At 54.3% G+C, this 19,186-nt stretch overlaps 1 protein-coding gene across 2 annotated transcripts in view; it reads left to right on the top strand.

The window, feature by feature from the left end:
- The first annotated feature begins 8,722 nt into the window (after positions 1-8,722).
- SULT4A1 (sulfotransferase family 4A member 1) overlaps positions 8,723-19,186 on the top strand; it is a 33,813-nt gene continuing 23,349 nt past the window's right edge. Inside the window, exon 1 of one of the 2 annotated variants that reach the window (XR_006708730.1) lies at positions 8,723-8,967. Coding sequence is in view for 1 of the 2 variants with exons in the window: in XM_045463472.1 (XP_045319428.1) it covers positions 8,799-8,967 (169 nt within the window). In the remaining variant the exon portion in view is untranslated. The remainder of the gene's footprint in view (positions 8,968-19,186) is intronic. The other variant, XM_045463472.1, reaches the window with a different exon arrangement.

Genomic DNA, 19,186 nt, shown 5'->3' with positions numbered 1-19,186 from the left:
AGAGGCTCAGGAGGCCTCTGAGAATATTCCTGCCCCCCTGTTCTCTGTCCTCCATCCAGGGGAACAAACACACCTCCCTTTATCACCCCCTCTCTCATAGGTGCTTTGGGGCTTGCCCCACAGCCATCTCTGCTCCCATAGCTTTGTTTTGTGTCTTAGATGGAGAAAGGTCCTTGGCCGCTCCCACCTTCCTCTCCATCATCCTTCTGAGCAACATGTTGCAGGTGTTTGTAGCTTACATGGTTGAATATCGCAATTGCTGATAATGCTCTGCTCCAAAAACTTCTTTTTGGTCTTTAGTATTTGTGGCTCACGTCACCTCTGCGCAACTGTGGCTGCAGAGATTGTTCACGAGTATCGCTCACAGTGCTTTACAGTTTGTCGGTGTTCCCTGATTTCTCTCCTCCTGAACTCTTAGACATTTTCTCATGCAGCTTGAAAATCTGTTTGTGGCTTTCTCCTTTGGTCCCAGCTCTGCACTCTGGGCCCACGGACCCTGCCTGCTCCCTCTGCCTGAAGACAGCCTGGCAGGGATAGAAAGGTGGGGATCTGGTCCCTCCGAGGCTGCTCTTCTCCATGATGAACAGCCTGTGCCTTACAACCCCTCCTCAGGAACATCCCCAACCCAGACTTGCTGCTCAGCAAACTACAACCACTTATCCCTAGTTTGTTCAAATCCCTCTAGGAGTATGGGGTCCAGTGCTGCCTCTGATAAGGTATGACCACTACTGGACCTAAGTTGCCTTTCCCTTCCCACCTCCTGGTCGCTGCCTCTATTGATGTAGCCTCAGAATGAATGAGCTGAGCCCAGGCAACTCCTGTGGACTTTACTGAGCCGCCATCCACCAGCAGTCTCGTGTTCCTCCTTGAACCTGGAGGTGGCTCGGCTGACAAAGCAGACAGCCCAGGAGCTGATCCAGGTCAGAGTTCCCTGGCTCGTTACCTATAAAGCCTCCTGGCACAGAGCCTTGAGGTGTTACAGAGCAGAGGTGGGATCTGGGGCTCTGAACTGAGGTTGACCTGGGTTTGAGTCCCATCTCTCAACTCCGCGTTTGCAACTGCGCATTTGCGTGAGCTAGGGAAATCCTTTCACCTCTCTGAGCCTCAGGGTCCCTTTGCATAAGATGGAGATAGTAACACGAACCCCATGAAATATTAGCTTGAGGAAAGTAAATGTTCCTGGTAGACTAACATCATATGGTAGGAATTACTGCTCAGAAAGAAGCAGCAGGAAGTGAAATCACTAACTTCACATGTGCTCTGTGGGAGGCACCAGACTGGGGGGACCACTGGGGTTCCTTTGAGCCTCACATCACCCCCGGGTGGGGCATAGTCTAGACAAAACTCAGGGGAGCTTGATGGGACCCAGACCTGTGTGATACCAGCACCCTCTCTGGACCTATGCCATGGTCTCCCATCAGGTGAACTAAAGTCATGGGTCCACCACCCTCCTCTTTCTCCCAGCGTTCCAGCCAAGGACCTCTCTGGGCCTTGGAGCCTTGGCGCGGCCACGGCTCCCATTGTCAAGTCACATTTCCAGGCCAGCTGCAGAACCCCCACCCCTGCCTGCTGTTCAGGGTGCCAATGTCTGTTGGGTGTGTCCTGATGCCTGAGGCAGAGCCCAGCTCCAAGGAGCTCACCTGCCCCTGTTGCTATCTCTGTGGGAGTAATAGGGAATCTAGCCCTTACAAGTGCACTCACTTTACAAAGTTTATTATCTCAATCCTCGCAGCAACCCTGGGAAGTTGGCAACATCCTCTGCATTTTATGGATGAGGAAACTGAGGTACAGGATGGTTTTATGTTCACTGGCAAGTGGTAGAGCCGGAAATGCCGAAGTCTGTGCTCCAGGAAACAGAAAGATTCCCAGACCGTTAAAGCTTCATTGTGCACCTGCTCTGTGATACCAGGCAAGTTCTGTACTCGATCAATTCCTCATTTCCTTGTCTTTAAAATCAGAGGCTGGACTAACTTGTTTCTAAAGGCTCCAGCTCTGCTCTGAGCCCATAACATGGACAATTAATACTACTGTATTAGAAGATGATTCCAGGAGGGGATTAACCACAGAGGAATGGGTTTCTGAACTGGGTCTTCATGGAAGCCTAGAATTTGGGGTGGCAGAAGGTTATTCCAGGAGAGGATTCTGCAGGTGCAAAGGCAGGTTGGAGGAGGCCCATGGTAAATTAAACCCACAAAAAAAAATCTGAGGTTCAAAGAGGTGAAGTGCCTTGTCCCAGATGCCAGTCAGTGGTGGGGTTAGCATTCAAACCCAGGTCAGGCTATAGTTCTACTCTGTCTGCACACTAGAATGCTGGGTGGAAAATACTGATGCCGAGGACTCTTCTGCAGAGATTCTGATGTAATTGATCTTGACACAGACACATGTCTGGGCAGGAGTGTGATTGGAGCCTGTAATGTCCTAGGCACTGGTGTCTTCAGGGACAATTCTGTGCGTGTGAACACCTGCCTGAACCAGCAATCTGTGTCTCAGAATTGCTTAATGTCAAATGTCATCTGTGGCAGGCAGGCTAGTATGTGCCAATCTGGCTGGGGTCATATGATGCTGGTGGGATGATCTCTGTCCCAGCCCTAAGTCCTGGCTACATTAGGTATTCCCAGGAAGCTACCTCAACTCCTCTGAGCTTTGAATCGCATCCATGAATCTGATCTTGTATACTAACCAAATATTTGGTGATGTTGAGGAATATCCATTGCTTTTTAGTTGTGTTCATATATTGGGAACATGTTCACAGGGAGTTTTCATCTTTTAGAGATCTATACTGAAATATTTATGAATGAAATAATATATGATATTTGCTTCAAAATAATCTGGATGGGGAGCTAATGAAACGGGGATCGATAACAGTTGACACTGGGTGATGAGTTCACAGAAGTTCATTATGCTATTTGCTCTAATTTTATAGATGTTTGACATTTCCATAATAAACGAGTACTTATCCTTAAAGATTGGATAGTACATGCAAATAGAAAATACCCAGAATCCCAGACTGGGAGGGCAGTAGGATGTGGTGAACTGTGCGCTTTCAGCACCACGGACAGCAACCAGCGGCCGCTTCCCTGCCGCCTCGGCAGCCTTGGGGATCCCAGGGCAGAGAACTTTGGGATCCACCTTGGGAGCCGTCTGTTCAGGACAGAAAGCTATCCAGCCTCTTAAACACCTCCAGAGATGTAGCCGTCACTACCCACTGGGTAGACCAGGCCTTGGTGGGCAGCTTTGGCTCATAAGAAACTTCTGTTTTCTGCTCCTTAAGGATACCTTTGTCCAAAATCAATCGTTTATCTCTAAGTGCCTATTTCTGGGCTCCGTATCCTGTTCCATTTATCTGTATGTCTGTGCTTATGTCAATTCTATGCTGCCTTGATTTATAGCCTTAAGGTAAATAGCTTTCTAGTAAGTCTTGGAATCAGGTAGTATGAACCTTCCGACTTTGCTATTCATTTTTTTATTAAAACATTTTTTTTAATGTTTATTTAGTTTTGAGAGACAGAGAGAGACAGAGAGAGACAGAGCATGAGCAGGTGAGGGGTAGAGAGAGAAAAGGAGACACAGAACCCAAAGCAGGCCCCAGGCTCCGAGCTGTCAGCACAGAGCCCGACACGGGGCTCGAACTCACGGACCGTGAGATCATGACCTGAGCCGAAGTCGGACGCTTAACCGACTGAGCCACCCAGGCGCCTCGATCTCTGTACCTTTAAAGTCCAGAGATTTGGGGGCACCTGGGTGGCTCAGTCGGTTGACCATCTGACTTCGGCTCAGGTCATGATCTCATGGTTTGTGGGTTCAAGCCCCGCGTCAGGCTCTGTGCTGACATCTTGGAGCCTGGAGCCTGTTTCAGATTCTGTGTCTCCCTCTTTCTCTGACCCTCCCCTGTTCATGCTCTGTCTCTGTCTCAAAAATAAATAAACGTTAAAAAAATTTTTTTTAAGTGGAAGAGGGATGCAAAGGAGGAGTCAGTCAGTGTCAGGGTGATATAATATCAGAAAGACCAGACCCACCATTGCTGGTTTTGAAGATGGGACAAAGGGGCCACAAGCCAAGGAGTTTGGGCGGCCTCTAGAGGCCAGAAAAGGCAAGACAGTGAATCCATCCCCAGAGTCTCCAGAAAGAGGTGCAGCTGTGTGGACTCCTTGATTTATCATAGTGACACCCTCATTAGACGTCTGGCCTAATAGACCTATCAGATAATAAACTTTAAGTCACTGAGTTTGTGGCAATTTGTTACAGCAGTCATAGAAAACTCATGAAACAACGCACGCATACCACCAGCTACGCTCTCTAACTGTGGCATTTGCCACATAGTCTCTCACTGTATATGTGCACATGCACTCACATTGGTGTTAAGTGTGGTCCTTCTTTAGAACCGTTTGACGATGAGTTGTGGACATCATGATTCCATACCCCCCAAATCCTTAAGTATGTACCTTGTAAGAAAAAACGCATTGTTGACACAACCACAGTACGGTTTTAAAATTCATGAAATTTAAAATTAGTACGATATTACCAGCTAACGTACAGCCCATATTCATATGTTGCAAATTGTCCTAATGATGTCCTTTATGGCTTTTTTTTTCTCCCATGATCCAGTATCCCATCTGGAGTCACAAGTCACATTTAGTTGTCAAATATATGTGGTCTTCTTTAATCTAGAACATTCCTTTCAGCTTTTTGTTTGTCTTTCGTGACACAGACATGTTTGAAGTGTACAGGTCTGTGGTTTTATAGACTGTCCCTTGGCTTAGGTTTTGTGTCCTCTCCCTGTTATTGGATTCAGGATATGAATGTCTGGTAGAAAAACCACACAAGCATTTCGACGTCCTTCTCAGTACATCCCATCAGGAGCCACAAGGCATCAGTTTGTCCGATATTAGCAATGTTCGTTTCGATCACTTGGTTCAGACGATGTCTGCCAGATTTTTCCACTATTAAATTACCTTTTCCCCTTAGTAATTGACAAGTAATCTGTGGGTAGATGCACTGAGACTGGAAAAATACCATGTTCCTCAACAAATCTTCACCCAATGATGGTTTTAGCTTCAAACGATAGACTTATCTAATTGTTACTGTAATGGCTGAAAAATGGTGATTTTATAACTCCATCTTTCCTTTAATATTTATTGGTTGCCATTTTATTGGAAAGAACAGTATTCCCTTCTCTAATTAATTAATCATTTCTTAGTTTCAGTGTGGAATCATGGGTTCTTTTTTTTCTATCATTCCTTTCCTAATTCATTTCAAAATATGCTCATTTAAAATATTTCGGTTTAGGATAAATGCATACGTACATAGCCATAGTAAATTGTTATCTAGGTACAATGTACATACACAAATCTCCAGTGTATACCTCGATAATTTTTTTTGCATGTACATCTATATAGGGCATAATTTGCAGGTCCCAGTACAAGATTAAAATGTAGGGACCCTTGTTCAAAAAGAGAAAAAGTGCCACTAAAGTTACTAAAATATAAAGCTTTCCCCTTCTGCAATCTGTCTCTCAACCTGCCATGATGTTTTTAATTTTCCATTTATTGTCACTTTCTCCAGCACTGGGATGCTTGTAAGGTACCTGCAGATACTCACAGGAGCCTAGGGGCCCACCCCCATGGCTCCGAGCTGCGTATTTCCTCCTTTCAGCTGTGAGATCAAACACATCATGCCCTGACTGGGAGCAGGGAACTCAAGCCAGGCATTGCCCCTTCCTACAGGTCTGCCCACCCCAAGGGTATGGCAACCTCCACACCAGAGGAATGGGTACTTGAATTGATGGTGGGAGAGAGGCTTACCTTTTTTTTTTTTTAATTGTTAAATGTTTATTTTTGAGAGAGAGAGAGAGAGAGCGAGCATGAGCGGGGAAGGGGCAGAGAGAGAGAGAGAGAGAGGGAGACACAGCATCCAAAGCAGGCTCCAGGCTCTGAGCTGCCAGCACAGAGTCCAATGCGGGGCTCGAACTCACGAGCCGCAAGATCATGATCTGAGCTGAAGTTGGACGCTCAACCAACTGAGCCACCCAGGTGCCCCAGGAGAGGCTCACCTTTGTGATTCATCCACCAAATGTGCTGTGGTGCTGCCAGTCTAGGACAGAAATGACAAGGATGCCCCAGCATCAGAGCAAACCCTCTTTCCGCTGATGCCCTGGTCCCATGGTCATGGGGCAGGGGCAAGAAGAGAGGTTGGGCCGAGTTAGAGCACCACAGGACAGGAGCGGGTAGTAAAGAACTTGTTCTGGGAAGGTGGCAGGAGGTGGGACTACTCATGAGCTGAGGCTCCAAGCCCTCGACACATGCTCCATTGCCCCCATCAGACTTCATTTATAAAGCAAAGTTCGAAGACAAAATTATTAAGAATTTCAAGATAGTGACCACAGACTATGAAACCCCAAGTGCAGGGCCATTCTGGATATGACTCCGCGGGCTGCATGACCATGAAGCAGGCCCTGCATATACATGTACATGTGTAACCATGTTCACACGTGTCTATATCATCATGTACCATCACCGAGAGCGAGATATAATGTTTCCAACACTCTGGAAGGTACTCTTGTGTCTATTCCCAGGCAACCCCCTCCCTCTGCGCCAAATTAAGCTCTTCTCTGACCTCCATCACCATAGATGAGTTTTGTTTGTCCTTGGATGGTGTAGGAATGGAATCATACAACATATCGCCTTTTCTGTTTGGCTTACTTTATCATTTTGATTGTGAAATTCACCTCTGTTGTTGCACATACCAGTAACTTTTTTTAATCGCCGTGTAGTTGTTTCATTGTGTGAGTATATCACAGTCTACCTCTGATGGGCATTTGAGCGTTTCCTATTTTTGTCTGTTATACACTAAGTTTTCCTGATTTGGCCTTCCAAGCTAGCCCTGTGTCCTTTTGACCTATCCCATCATTTTTCATACTTTATTTTTTGCCCAACAAGAGTTTTAGGCTCATTTTGTACTTTTTTTTTTTTCTTGCCCAGCCCTGGAATTGGACTTTTCCCCAAGAAAGTCTGGTTCCTTTTGCTTGGGAGGTATTGAGAAACCAATATATGGGCTCTGGGTGTGCCTAGTTATTACTGAAATACCAGTACCTGAAGGTCTTTTCAGCAAAGGTGAGAAATAGGTATTTTTAAAAATCAGGGGGCACCTGGGTGGCGCAGTCGGTTGAGCGTCCCACTGCAGCCAGGTCACGATCTCGCGGTCCGGGAGTTCGAGCCCCGCGTCAGGCTCTGGGCTGATGGCTCAGAGCCTGGAGCCTGTTTCCGATTCTGTGTCTCCCTCTCTCTCTGCCCCTCCCCCGTTCATGCTCTGTCTCTCTCTGTCCCAAAAATAAATAAACGTTGGAAAAAAAATTAAAAAAAAATCATAAATTCATGTCAGTGCTTCAAATTCCAATCCAAGACCATCTCCCTTGCCTTCTCCCATAGTGAGAGCCCTCATCTGAAACATGAGGGCATTCATTCATTCGCTCACTTCCTACAGCCTTTGGCCAGCCGTCTGTGCCATTACCTAATTGTTCTTAATGTCTTGGGGACTTGGATAGTCTTTTGTTTTGGTAAAGACAACCACAAGACTTCGGACTCAGGGTTACTTGGTCTTTCCTGTTTCTGTCCACACGGCCCAGGCCTCCCTGCTCATGTGTGTATGTCCGTTGCCGGACTCGGAAGTGTCTCATTCCACAGCAAGGAGAGTAAGTAGGTCCTGTCCACTTGCTTTACTCAGGATTCTTGCTGGTGCAGTTATCTCTGTCCATCCTCCCAGTTATAGAACCTAGGAATAGAGACTGTCATTCCCTTTTCACGGTCAAGGACACTGAGACTCGGAGAATTAGACCAGAACCCCCCGCCGTTTTCATCTTTGCGTTCCCCAACCCCAGGCATGTGGTAGGTGCTTAATACATGTCTGTGGGGTGAACGACCGAATGTGGGGTCATGCTAACACCTCTTTAGAATTCGGTTGTTCTCAAATCGTAGTCGGAACAAGAAGTACCTTATCAAGTGCAGATTTCGGTGGCGCCATCCCGAGAGACTCTGTCTCCTGAGGTCTGGGGTTGGCCCTGGCATCTGAATCAACACTCCCCCCCACCCCCACCCCCCGCCTTCCGCCCGCATATGCTTCATAGCACCTGTCACCACCTGCCATGATCTTGGTTACTGACAAATATCAGCCCCCAGAGGGCCGGGCTTTTGCCTAGAGTATCTCGGGAACCCAGCCCAGGGCCTGGTACCTATCAGATGGTCCCCTCAGTATTTGTTGATGACTCTGTAAGGTCACTTCTAGCTGGAGTGTTTCTGAGTCTGTGTCGAGCGCTTGTTGGATGACGGCGCCAGCGGGAGGATGAATGAACGCGCGCTGGAGGGGACGCGGACTGCCTGCGGCTTGGAGGTGGGCAGGGGTCTGGCCCGTCCGGGGCGAACGCAGGCCGGCCCCGCGGCCCTACGACGTCACGTCGGCGGAGGGCGGCCGGAGCGCGGCGGGCGGGGCCGTGACGTCAGACCGCGGAGCGCAGCCTCCTGGCCGGCTGGGGCGCGGCGCCGCCGTGACGTCACGCCCGCGGAGCGCCTTCCTCGGCGGCGGGCGGGGCGCGGCGCGGGCCGGGCGGCGCCGTGACGTCACGCCTGCGGAGCGCCTTCGCCGGCGGCGGGCGGGGCGCGGCGCGGGCCGGGCAGCGCCGTGACGTCACGCCTGCGGAGCGCGGCGCGGCGGCCGGGGCGGCGGGCGCGGGCGCGTGCGGGGCGCGGGCGCGGGGCGGGCCGGGAGCGGGCGGCGCGGCTGCGGGGCCGGACGGCGGCGGCGGCGGCATGGCGGAGAGCGAGGCCGAGACCCCCAGCACCCCGGGCGAGTTCGAGAGCAAGTACTTCGAGTTCCACGGCGTGCGGCTGCCGCCCTTCTGCCGCGGGAAGATGGAGGAGATCGCCAACTTCCCGGTGCGGCCCAGCGACGTGTGGATCGTCACCTACCCCAAGTCCGGTGAGCCCCGCGCAGACCCCGCCCGCCCGGCTCTGCGGCGCAACCCGCGCTGTGGGGGGGGGGGGGGGGGGGAGGGGAGAGGGGGCTTCCCGTTGGGGGCGGGGAGGGCGGGGGCCGGAGCACTACAGGGCGGGGTGGGTGGGGGGGTCGGCCGGCGTTTGGGGAAACCGAGGCCGGAGACCTTCGGAGGTGGGCCCGGGTGTCCACGGCTGGACAGCGTCCGCTGGGGATAGAGCCCGTTCGGTCGGAGCTGAAAGGAGGACAGGCCCAGGGCCGCCACCCCTCCAAGCTTCCCCCGCCCGTTACCCAGCCTACCCAGCCGGCTGTGTGACCTTGGGCAGTCACTTAACCTCTCTGTTCTGGGGCCCTGTTCAGCCTTTGATGAGTGCAAAGTCCTGGTGGTTATTTGGGGAGGGGGGATGAAACGGATGTAAGGGCGTCCCTCATTTCCTGCGTGGGCACTGGGTGGGGGATGGGACCAGCCATGCTCGGAGTGCATGCCCGGCTTTCCCTTGTTTTAGGGCCGCCTCCATCACCCAGGAATCATCAGGCAGGACCCAGGGCATCATATTTCCTAGCATTAACTAATCTCGTATTCACGGAAGGTAGAGACGGTCATCTTCACTCTACGGTCTAGGCAGTGAAGCTCAGAGAGGGGCAGTGGCTTGCCCAAGGTCACACAGCTGGTAAGTGGCCCAGCTGGGATTTAAAGCCAGGCTCGTCTGCCCAGGACTTGATGTTAAGAGATTATCACGTAGTGTCTCTCCTGAGGTCTGTAGGGAAAAGAGGCAGCTTTCCCGTTCTTTGAACATACCAAGGGTTCCCCTTATTGCCACTGTATTGGAGAGGCAGGGAGACTCCTGGATCCAGACCGTGCAGTGTGTCTGTAGCCTGGTGTAGAAGGTGGCCAGCCTGGAGGTCACGTCGGATCAGCAGCGGTACAGCCTGCTGAAAGACCTGTATGCCTGGCTCTCGTAGCTGTGCAGGGTCCCAGCCACCTGAGACGTAGGCCTGATCCTCTGAGGAAGGTTGGGGAAGGGGCTGTCCGTGGAGGGGGCGGGGAGTCTTGTTGGTTGGGGGGAGCTTGAAGAAGTCTGGAGGTGCTGCCAGGCTGTCCTTGGGAAGGGGGAAAGGAAGGAGACACACACACTGTGCTTGCCATGGCCAAGGGCTTTCTTGCTGCTGCAGCCCCACGGCCCCGTGGGTATGGGGGCTCAGCATTTTTCAGATTTTAGCGCCATTGGTATCGTATGGCTGGAAGTCCCCCGGCCGGATGTGGGGCTGTACTTTGGACCCCCACCTTAAAAGTGGGAGCAATAGAGACTAAAAAATCATCTCATGTCGGTTTAGGACAGGGTTTGCCTCAAAACGAATCGTGAATAACTTGGTTTGGGGAGCGCGTTACGATTTTTGAATTGCAGATGAGAGTTTGTGGTCTTGTGTTCTTTCCTCCATTTTATGAAGTTAAGAAGCTGGTGTGGGAGGAGGCACAGATCAGGAGGCCCACTTGGAAAGCTGTGCCCTTGGAGCTTGTGGGGGACGCTTTAGAGGGACCCTGCATCGGGGGTCTGGTGGGTTCTTGCGGGGACCTTTCCAGGCACCTTGATGGGGAATGAAGTGTTAGTTGAAGGTAGTTTTCTAGATAATCCAGACTCAAATCTTGTTTGAACTTGCATCGCTCAAAGACAGATGGAAGCACGTCATGAACTTTTAATAAGGAGAATAAACATAGGGCTCTTTCCCTTGGTGACAGAAAACCCAGTGGTGGCCTTGAGACCCTTATGCCTTGTGTGAGGCCCCTTCACACAGAACCCTAGAGAGCCACCTCTTTAAAACTTAAAAAAAAAAAAAGAAAAAATTCCAGCAGTCCTTATGGCCTCTCCAGGCTCTTACCCTGCCTCTGAAGGCTCCCCCCACCCCACCATTCATGAAGTTTGTTACATGAAATGATCAAGGGGGTGGGAAAACTGGTCCCCAAAGGGTGCCATGAAGATTCCCTGTCAACCAGAGGAAAGGGCTCTGGAAGTCATTGCCAGTGGCCTCTGGTAACAGGAAGATCTGGTTCTAGCAAGCCACTACCCTTGGGCACGTCGGAGCCTTGGTTTCCTCTGCCATGGAATCTGCAGCTTAAACTGGGCAATTGCGGGGTGGCCCTGGCCCTGGGGTCTTGGAGGCCATCATCTTGAGCACAGGCCGGTTGCGGCTTAGGATGCACCTGGAATGCGTTAGGAATAGGTGAGCAGCCACTTATCCAGTCCCACATGCCAGGTGGTCACCCCTCAGAGCTGTGGTTTCCACAGGGGTGGGGGAGACCACCTTACCATCTTGATGGGCGGCTGTGAGGAAGAGGGGGATGATGCGTGAGCACCCCTCCCCGAGCCAGATGCACGGTAAGTGCGAGGAAGGGTCATGCTGTTGATGCGGGCCTTCGCTCCCCGGCACCTGATGTGCCCAGGCGCTTTTCTAGGTGCTGGGATCAGGTGCTGGGGCTGCCGAGCGCAATCCCATCTGCTGCCTGCCGTCCGTGAGCACACTGTCTGCTGGGGGACAGGTAGCTCCAGGGTGGCCGGTGCCAGGCTTGGGCAAGAAGCCAGAACTAGCGGAGGCCCCTGAGAGAAACCACAGGGCCACTGGGGTTTCCAGAGCCCGCGTCTGGGAGATCGTGGTGAACTTGCAATTGGTCAGAGCTGGAAGGGCTTGTAGAGTCCTTGTCCCCTCCCCTCCCCCACACTGATGCAGAACAGGGGTTCACGGGGCCGGGGGTTTCTGGTGGTAATTAATCCTGGCTTTTCCCTCTGCGCTTCACCATGCTCTGGGAGTGTTTCTGTGTTTCTGACGTTTTAGCTCAGGTGGCAGGGTACGACTGTGCTGCCCGGTTCAGTAGCCTGTAGCCACATGCGGCTCTTTGGATTCGATGAATCGAAAGGGCATAGAAGTAGAAACTCGGTTCCTCAGAAGCACTCGTCATGTCTCGGGTGCTCAGTAGCCACAGGTAGCTTGTGGCTGTCATACTGGTCTGCACGGGGGTCAGAAACTGCCATCGTGGCCGGAGGCTCTCTGGGATGGCACCAGTTCATCCGTGATCCAGGTACGGGGAGCCCACTGTGCCTTCTGCAGAGGACTGTTCTCTTTATCTCCGTCCTCGTTTATACTCCTTCGTTTTTACCACCTCTTCGATGCCAAGTGTTAAATTCGATTGTCTGTGGAAGCGTCTTGTGACTGTGTGAGCCGGTCCCTGAAGTCACGAAGCATCAGCTCTGGGAGAGGCTCCTCGGCTGAAGCCCATGAGAAATGAGGGGATTGGGCCTGATGGATTCAGTTGAGTCTTCAATCTTAAGACAGCTGGGGAGGCCGTGGGGAGATCCTAGGTCCCAGGCCAGGCGGATGACTCTTCTTTGTATACGCATGCCACCAGGCCTAGGAGAGGCCGATTGGGGAGTGTTGTGAATGTGGGACGCTCTTCTCAAGGAGCTGGCGGTGACATTGGGAAGCCAGGCTCCTGATGCTGAAAGCTGACTGACCGGACAGGGTGGTTGTTCTCAAGGTCAGGTCAGGGGCCCAGGAAGGAGGATCACTGGAGGACTGCATGGAGGGGGTGGCCGTATGTGGGACCTGGATGTGAAGCTGGGTGGGATTACCGACTGCAGCTACAGTCCCCGTCTGCCTCTTTTGAGCCCGCGAACAGTCTTGCGTTCTTGGGATTGTTGCCTTTTTGTAGATGGATACAGGTCCGGAGAGGGGAAAGGAGGGGAGAGGGTGGAACCGGCATCTGAGCGTTTGGACACCGGAGCTGACCAAGCCCCGGAAGAGTTGGGGAGAGGTCACGGGGGTGGGAACTCGCATTTGGCCAGCACCTGTTCCGTGCCAGGTGCGTCCTGGGTGTTCACCCGCGGCATCTCGTTTGCTTTTCCCACAGCCTGGGGAGGGGGCCGTTGAGCGCCTTGTGCGTGCACCAGGAAGCGGGCTACGAGATGCTGAGGGAACCGCCCCCCCACCTGGAGCTCACGTGTGTTCCGAGACCAGCGTGCACCCGTGTCCCTTTCAGCGACGCCACACGGCGGCTAGTTACCCACCTTCCGGGGGAGAGGGCAGAGGCTTGAAGAGCGGAACAGGAGGTTTCGTTCCGAGGCGGCTGTGCCGCTTCTCCTTCCTTTCCCCCCTTCTCTTTTCTGCTCCTCTCCCTGCTCCTTCCCTTCGCTCTCACTCCGGCTACCTGCACACAGTCAGGAGGGCTTGGGATCGGGGAAGAGGGCGGCACGTCCAGGTTCCCGGCTTGGCGAAGGGAGCCTCTCCCCTCGTCGCCGCTTGGGCTTGGAAGAGAAAGCCTGGAGAACCGCTCTCAGGGTTCTGGAGAGAGAAAGGAGGCGGGGCCTCGGGGAGGAGCGTCTTTCTGACCCCAGTGGAACAGGAAGAGACTCCCAGGGCCCTCTCTGAGCTCCAGGGTCTCACCCTGATGCCTCGTGTCTCATTCGTCCTCGACAGGGACGACTTCTCCTGCCTCTCCTCCCACACGCACTCCGTTACTGGTGTCCGCTCGTTTGTCCCCTGGCTGCCCCGCTGGTGGGGAACGGGCTCCTGGGGCCTGGGGATTTCAGCGCTCTACTGCTGAGAGTATAACGGAGCTGTCACAGAGGACTGCAGCCAGTGAGCGCTCACATCTGTCCACCCCTCTCTGCCCCGGCCGCATTCTCGGGAGTTCTTCCTCTCGCACCTGGAGTCTTTTCCCTTCCCTCCCCGCCTAGTTTACCTTTTACTCTGCAGCTAAAGTGACCTCTTAGAAACAACTCTGACCTGGGTCTCTCCCTCATTAGATCCCTTCACTGGCCCTTCTTTGCCCTCCGGCAACATTAAACTCCGTAGTCTGTCCTCCTGTGATCTGGATTTCACCTGTTCTGTGTCCTTACTTGCCAGCCGCATGGAACTGTCGGGACCCGTCGGCTCTTTCCCTCTTGGCTTCGCCTCCCCTCTCTGGCGTACTCTTCCCCTCCCACCTCCCCCGTTCCCTTCCCTCTGATTACCTGATGAGGACTTCTCATCTTCAAGATGCCACTCATCCGCTAAGTGTGGGACTAAACATCCTTCCTGGGTCCCCCTCCTTGTATCGTTCGGCACACCAGATGTCTCACCCCATTGTCCCATGGTTTCCATAGTTTCTGACGAGCGGTCAGTTATAATTCTCTGTTCCTTTGTGGAATGGGTCTTTTTTTTCCCTGAGTGCCTTCAAGATTTTCTCTTTATGGTTGATTTTCAGCACTTGGAATATGATGCCTCCAGGCATATGGTTTTCGGCCTGGTGGAAGTGGATACTGATCCTGCTTGGGGTTCCCTGGGCTTCTGTGATCTGCGGTTCGTTGCCCTTCGTGATTTTGGAAGAATTCTCTGCTGTTGTCTCGTCAGAGATCTCTTCTGCCCCATTCTCTGTCTCTCTGCTTCTGAGATTCCAGTTACACATGTGCCAGATTGATAATTGTCTTACTACTCTTGGATGTCGTGTTTATTAACTCTCTGCGTGTTTCAGCTTGGGAAATTTCTGTTTCCTTCTGAAATTTCTTTCCGAAATTTCCTTCAGGTTAACTGATTTTTTTCTTCTGCTGTGTCAGATCCACAAAGTCAGGTCTGTGAGCCATTCGGAAGCATCGTACATTTCTGTTTCTGTGTTTTTGTTTTTCCTCTAGCGTTTCCACTTCTGGTTTCCATCTCACTGCCAAAATATCCTGTCTGTTCAAGCATGCTGTCCACGTTTTCCATGAAGTCCTTTACCATATTAATCAGACTTGCTTTAGAATCTCTGAGTCTGATTCTACTGATTGGTCTCTTGACACGAGATAATTCTTTTTCCTTGCCTTTTTTAACGAGTAGTACTTTTTCAGTTGAATGCTGGACATAGCGTCCTGACTTTGGAGATGAAGGTCGTTTGTGTTTATGCTTGGAAACAGGCCTGCCTTTTTGTGCCAGGCCATTAGTGTTGGAGGGGAGTTGGTCTGGTGTGAGTTGGGCCGTGTTTGGGCTCTGTTGTTGCTCTGGTCACTTGAATGACCACTGGTTTTAATTCCTGTAGCATCGCCTTGTGCTTAGCATGGGGGCTGAGTTTCCAAAGGACCTTTCCTCACCGTTCCTGGCCCACTTTCACCTTTGGGTCGGAGCCTTGGAAGGGTCTCTCCGCACATCCTTGTTCCTCCTCCGGGGGTAGACTGGTTACTTGTGGCTCTGATTCACTGGCTTAGAGAGGAAAGGTTTCCACGGGGAGGCCCTCTGTTGTCTGGCCCAGCTGTACCTTAGAGCTTCTGCCTCAGGCATCTCTGAGCTCCTGGGTTTCCTAGGGCTCTCCCAGTGATCCTGCACCCCCCCAACCCCCACCCCAGTGGCGGCCAACTCTGCCTTGATGGTGGATCTTGTACAGGAAAATCTTACACCTCTCTTCCAGCATTTAGGGGTCTCTGATAGAGCCCAGGAATGGTATCTGCCCCTCCCCAAGGGCAGCTTTCACCCATTCTAAAGCCATATTGGTTCTTCACCAGGGCCCTTGGGACAGCAGGGTTTGCTCTTCTGCCCCCCGTGTCTGAAGGCATTTTTCCCTAGAGGGAAAAGGATCCTGGCAGCGTTTTCCCTTTGTCCGCAGCCCCAGCACTGAGGAAGTGTCTCTGGGCTGCCATCCCGTCTGTCTTAGGTGCACCTGCGTAGGTCTGCAGAGGTGAGTCCGTTTGGTGCCAGCCCTCTCCTGTGTCCGGCTCCCCAAGCCTACGATGCACCACAATTTGTGAAAGTTTTACCTAAATTTTTCTTTCCCACTTGCGTGGCGCCTTGCTTCTCTTCTGACTCTCCGGAGGGCCTGTCTTTCTGGGGTTTCGGCTCTGGCGGCCTTGGACTCAGCTGGGGGTCTCGTTCACGCAGCCTTTCCTTGTCAGTGTGGGAGCCACACATTTTCCGGCTCCCTGCACCCTGGGGGAGGTGGCCCTGCTTCCCGGTACCTTGAAAGTCGGGTGAGGCAGTGGGCCTGCCTACAGCTTCTGGAATGTCAGACAGTGTGCAGTACAGCACGGTCCTCTGCCGTCAGCAGGGAGCGAGGGGACCCAGCATGGGCTTCCGCAGCGCGTTAAGGCAAGCAGAGGGCCGGGCCGTTGGGAGGTGGAAGTTTCCCTACGGACTGGAGTTTTCCGGAAGCTGAAGTCATTTCCGCTAGAAAGCCGAAGTCATTTCCGCTAGAAAGCCAGAGACCCCGGCTTGGGCGTTGTGTGTGTTCCGTGGCTCACCGGTAGCTCTCGTGAGGCCCAGCTCAGCCTGGAATGAGCCAGGTTCCCCTGGGCCCCTGCCCCGGAGCGGCCAGGCAGCAGACTGGGTGGTGGCCGTGTCTGTCTTTCTCAAGCCCCGAGCAGACCAGGAGGTGCGAGCACGCCCCGCGTCTGTGGCGTTGCCGTCCTCACTGCTTCGCCGGGCAGGGGGCCCTCTTGCGGGTGAGGAACCGAGGCCCGAGGAGAAGCTGGCCCGGGTGCTGGCAGCAGCGGGCGTGGCTCTGGCCGGGTCAGTCCCCGGGGGCGCGTGTTGCGTAGGTTAACCTCCTCCACCACCACGGTCAGCCCCACGGTCACCACCGCTGACGCCTTCGGTAGCCAGGCGATGGCATTTAACCCGCATGGTGATCTTCGCCTTCCAGGTGGGGAGACAGACCGAGAGGGGCTCATTCTGGCTCAGCATCGTGTGTTAGGAAGCGGCCGAGCTGGGATTTCAGACACGGCCTCTGGAAGCCAGTGCCCGTGTGGCCTTGCCTTTGGCCGGTTTGCCTCTCCCGTGGGAGGGGGTGAGGCCAGCACGTGAGCGGGCGTATCTGGGCCCTGGAGAGCCCGAAGCAAGGGCTGGAGTGGAGGGGTGGGGCGAGGTGGTCACAGGAGGGGAGGGGAGGAGGTACTCTGAGGCCTGGTACTCTTGCGGGTGCTGGGGCTCTGCCTGCCGGGAGCTCCAGAGACGGTGTGGGTAGGGCTCAGGGGGCTCCCTCGAGGGACAGGAGGCCGGCGCTCACCTGCCACAGCTCCTGTCCCTCAGCGGGTGAGGGCGCCCAGGGCCTTGGCTCCTGGCGCTTCCTGGCCTGCTCCTCCAGTGGCCGAGCGAGAAGCAGGCGGTCCACTCGGGCTGCAGGTGACGTTCAGGGTGGTTGAGGCGGGTGGCCCGGACACTGAGAGGGTCTGCTGGGGGAGGGGCGGGTTACCAACACCTGGGCCCGAGTCTTGGGGGCGAGGCCCTCACCCTTCTAAGTGTCCTGCTGTTTCGGGTGGAGGTGACGCGCTCTGTTTCGAGGGGCTTTTGGGAGGGGACTGAACGTGCTGACGTGCCTGTGGCGCCGTGCTCGGGCCTCGCACTTTATTAGCCGCTGTTTTCTTTGTCCCCTCTTTCGTGTCAGCTCCACCTGGAACGTTCTGTGCCGGTTGCTGCGTAAGAGCCCGTCTGGACTCGTGCCTTGAAACGACTCTGTGTCTGTTGTCACGGATCTTGGCCCAACCCGCCATGTGTCTGCGGGTCAACAGGAGGCTGAGGCTGGGCTTGGCTGGGCAGCTCTGCTGTGGGGGTCTCTTCCCTCGTCCAGGGACTGTCCCTCTCGGTGATGGAGCAAAGCACAAAAGGGCAAGCGGAAGCACGCGGGGTCGTGCGGCTTTGCCTTCCCGCCTGGGCCGTGGCCGGTCTCCTGGCTGTGCCCAGCCCAGCGTCCCCTTCTTCCAGGAGGGGCTGTGAACCCACGTGGCGAGGAGTGTGGTTGGGACCTGGGGGCCCGGTGGGGAGCAGCGTTCCCTCTACTGTATGCCGCGGCCACCCTGCAGCTCACTGGCTTGTCCTGTCCTGAGGCTCCTGTGTCAGATGCTGCTTTTAAAAAAAAATTTGTTTTAATGTTTATTATTTTTGAGAGAGACAGAGCGTGAGCCGGGGAGGGTCAGAGAGAGAGGGAGACGCAGAATCGGAAACAGGCTCCAGCTTCCGAGCTGTCAGCACAGAGCCCGACGCGGGGCTCGAACCCACGGACTGTGAGATCATGACCTGAGCCAGAGTCGAACGCTCAACCGACTGAGCCCCCCAGGCGCCCCAAATGCTGCTTTTTTAGTGGAGCCTCTCCTGACTTTCCTGGGCCCTCCTGGCGACAGGGCCTCTCTCTCGGGGAAGAGCCACATGCTCTGCCTGGTGGGCTCAGTGGGCCTAGAAGCTGAGCTCCTGCAGTGCTGGCTGGGGAGGCGTCCCGGCCCCTCCCTCCCTCTGCCTCAGCCTCGGTCCGTCCTTGCTGTACTGGGGTTGAGGGTTCGAGCCGTAGCCTGCCAGTGAGAACGTGTGGCTCGAGGCCTTGGTCTTGCTGCCCGCTTGCTCGGTAAGAGTGGGGGTGTGTGTGTGTGTGTCATTTGTGTGTGTGTGTGTGATGCGTGTGAATGTTGGGACGTGGGGTGTGTGCACTGTGTGTGTTCCTGGGTGTGGTGTGGTGTGTACGTGTGTGCGTGTGGTGCACGTGAAGAAGCTCTCGGCTCCAGAGTCGCAGTTTTGGGTTCTGGGCTCACGGTGTCGTGTCTGTGGCCTTGGCCAGTTCACCTCCGAGCTGGCTCTTTGTGTGTGAGGTGTGATGACAGAAGCCACCTGGGGGCTTGTGCGAATCCACCGAGGACGGGGCTGAGTTGCTGCGACAGCGCCTGGGACGCTGAGCACGGCCGTTGCTGTCACAGAGGTGACTGCTGGGTGCCCACGTGAGCCGCTGCGGGCTTCTCGCCTCTGTTCCCCTCCCGGTTGCCGGCTTGGGACTGGCCTGCGCCTGTCATCTCCCGAGAGCCGACGGGGCGTATGTGAAACCTCCCGGATGGGGACAGGTGCTTTCCAAGCGAGGACCTGGAGGCCACGTCAGCCTCTGTCAGGAGAGCGGGTCCGACGGCTGGCGAGGGGCCCGCGGGAGCCCCGGGTCCTGGGTCACCTGGGCCAGCTCCGCGAGGCGCGGCTTCGGACGCTGGGCTCTTGCTGTTTCTGGACGGGTCCCACTGTAATGTGTCGATGCTCCCGGCTCCAGGACACCCGGGGCGCATTTGACAGAGGGGGGGTGGGTTGAACGCACGTGCTCTCCTCTGCTTCCTCTTACGACCTCGCTGCGTGTCGATCCCGGGGTAGACACGGGGTAGACCGCAGACCAAGGAGTAGACCTGGGGTCGCAGGTGCCCGCGGATTCCCAGTGATCGGGTGCGGTGGTTGAGTGTCGTCTGCTGGC

Source organism: Leopardus geoffroyi, chromosome B4, assembly GCF_018350155.1.
Source record: "Leopardus geoffroyi isolate Oge1 chromosome B4, O.geoffroyi_Oge1_pat1.0, whole genome shotgun sequence".
NCBI lineage: Eukaryota > Metazoa > Chordata > Mammalia > Carnivora > Felidae > Leopardus > Leopardus geoffroyi.
The sequence above is the reverse complement of the archived record's forward strand: the minus strand, read 5'-3'. Positions and strand labels throughout refer to the sequence as shown.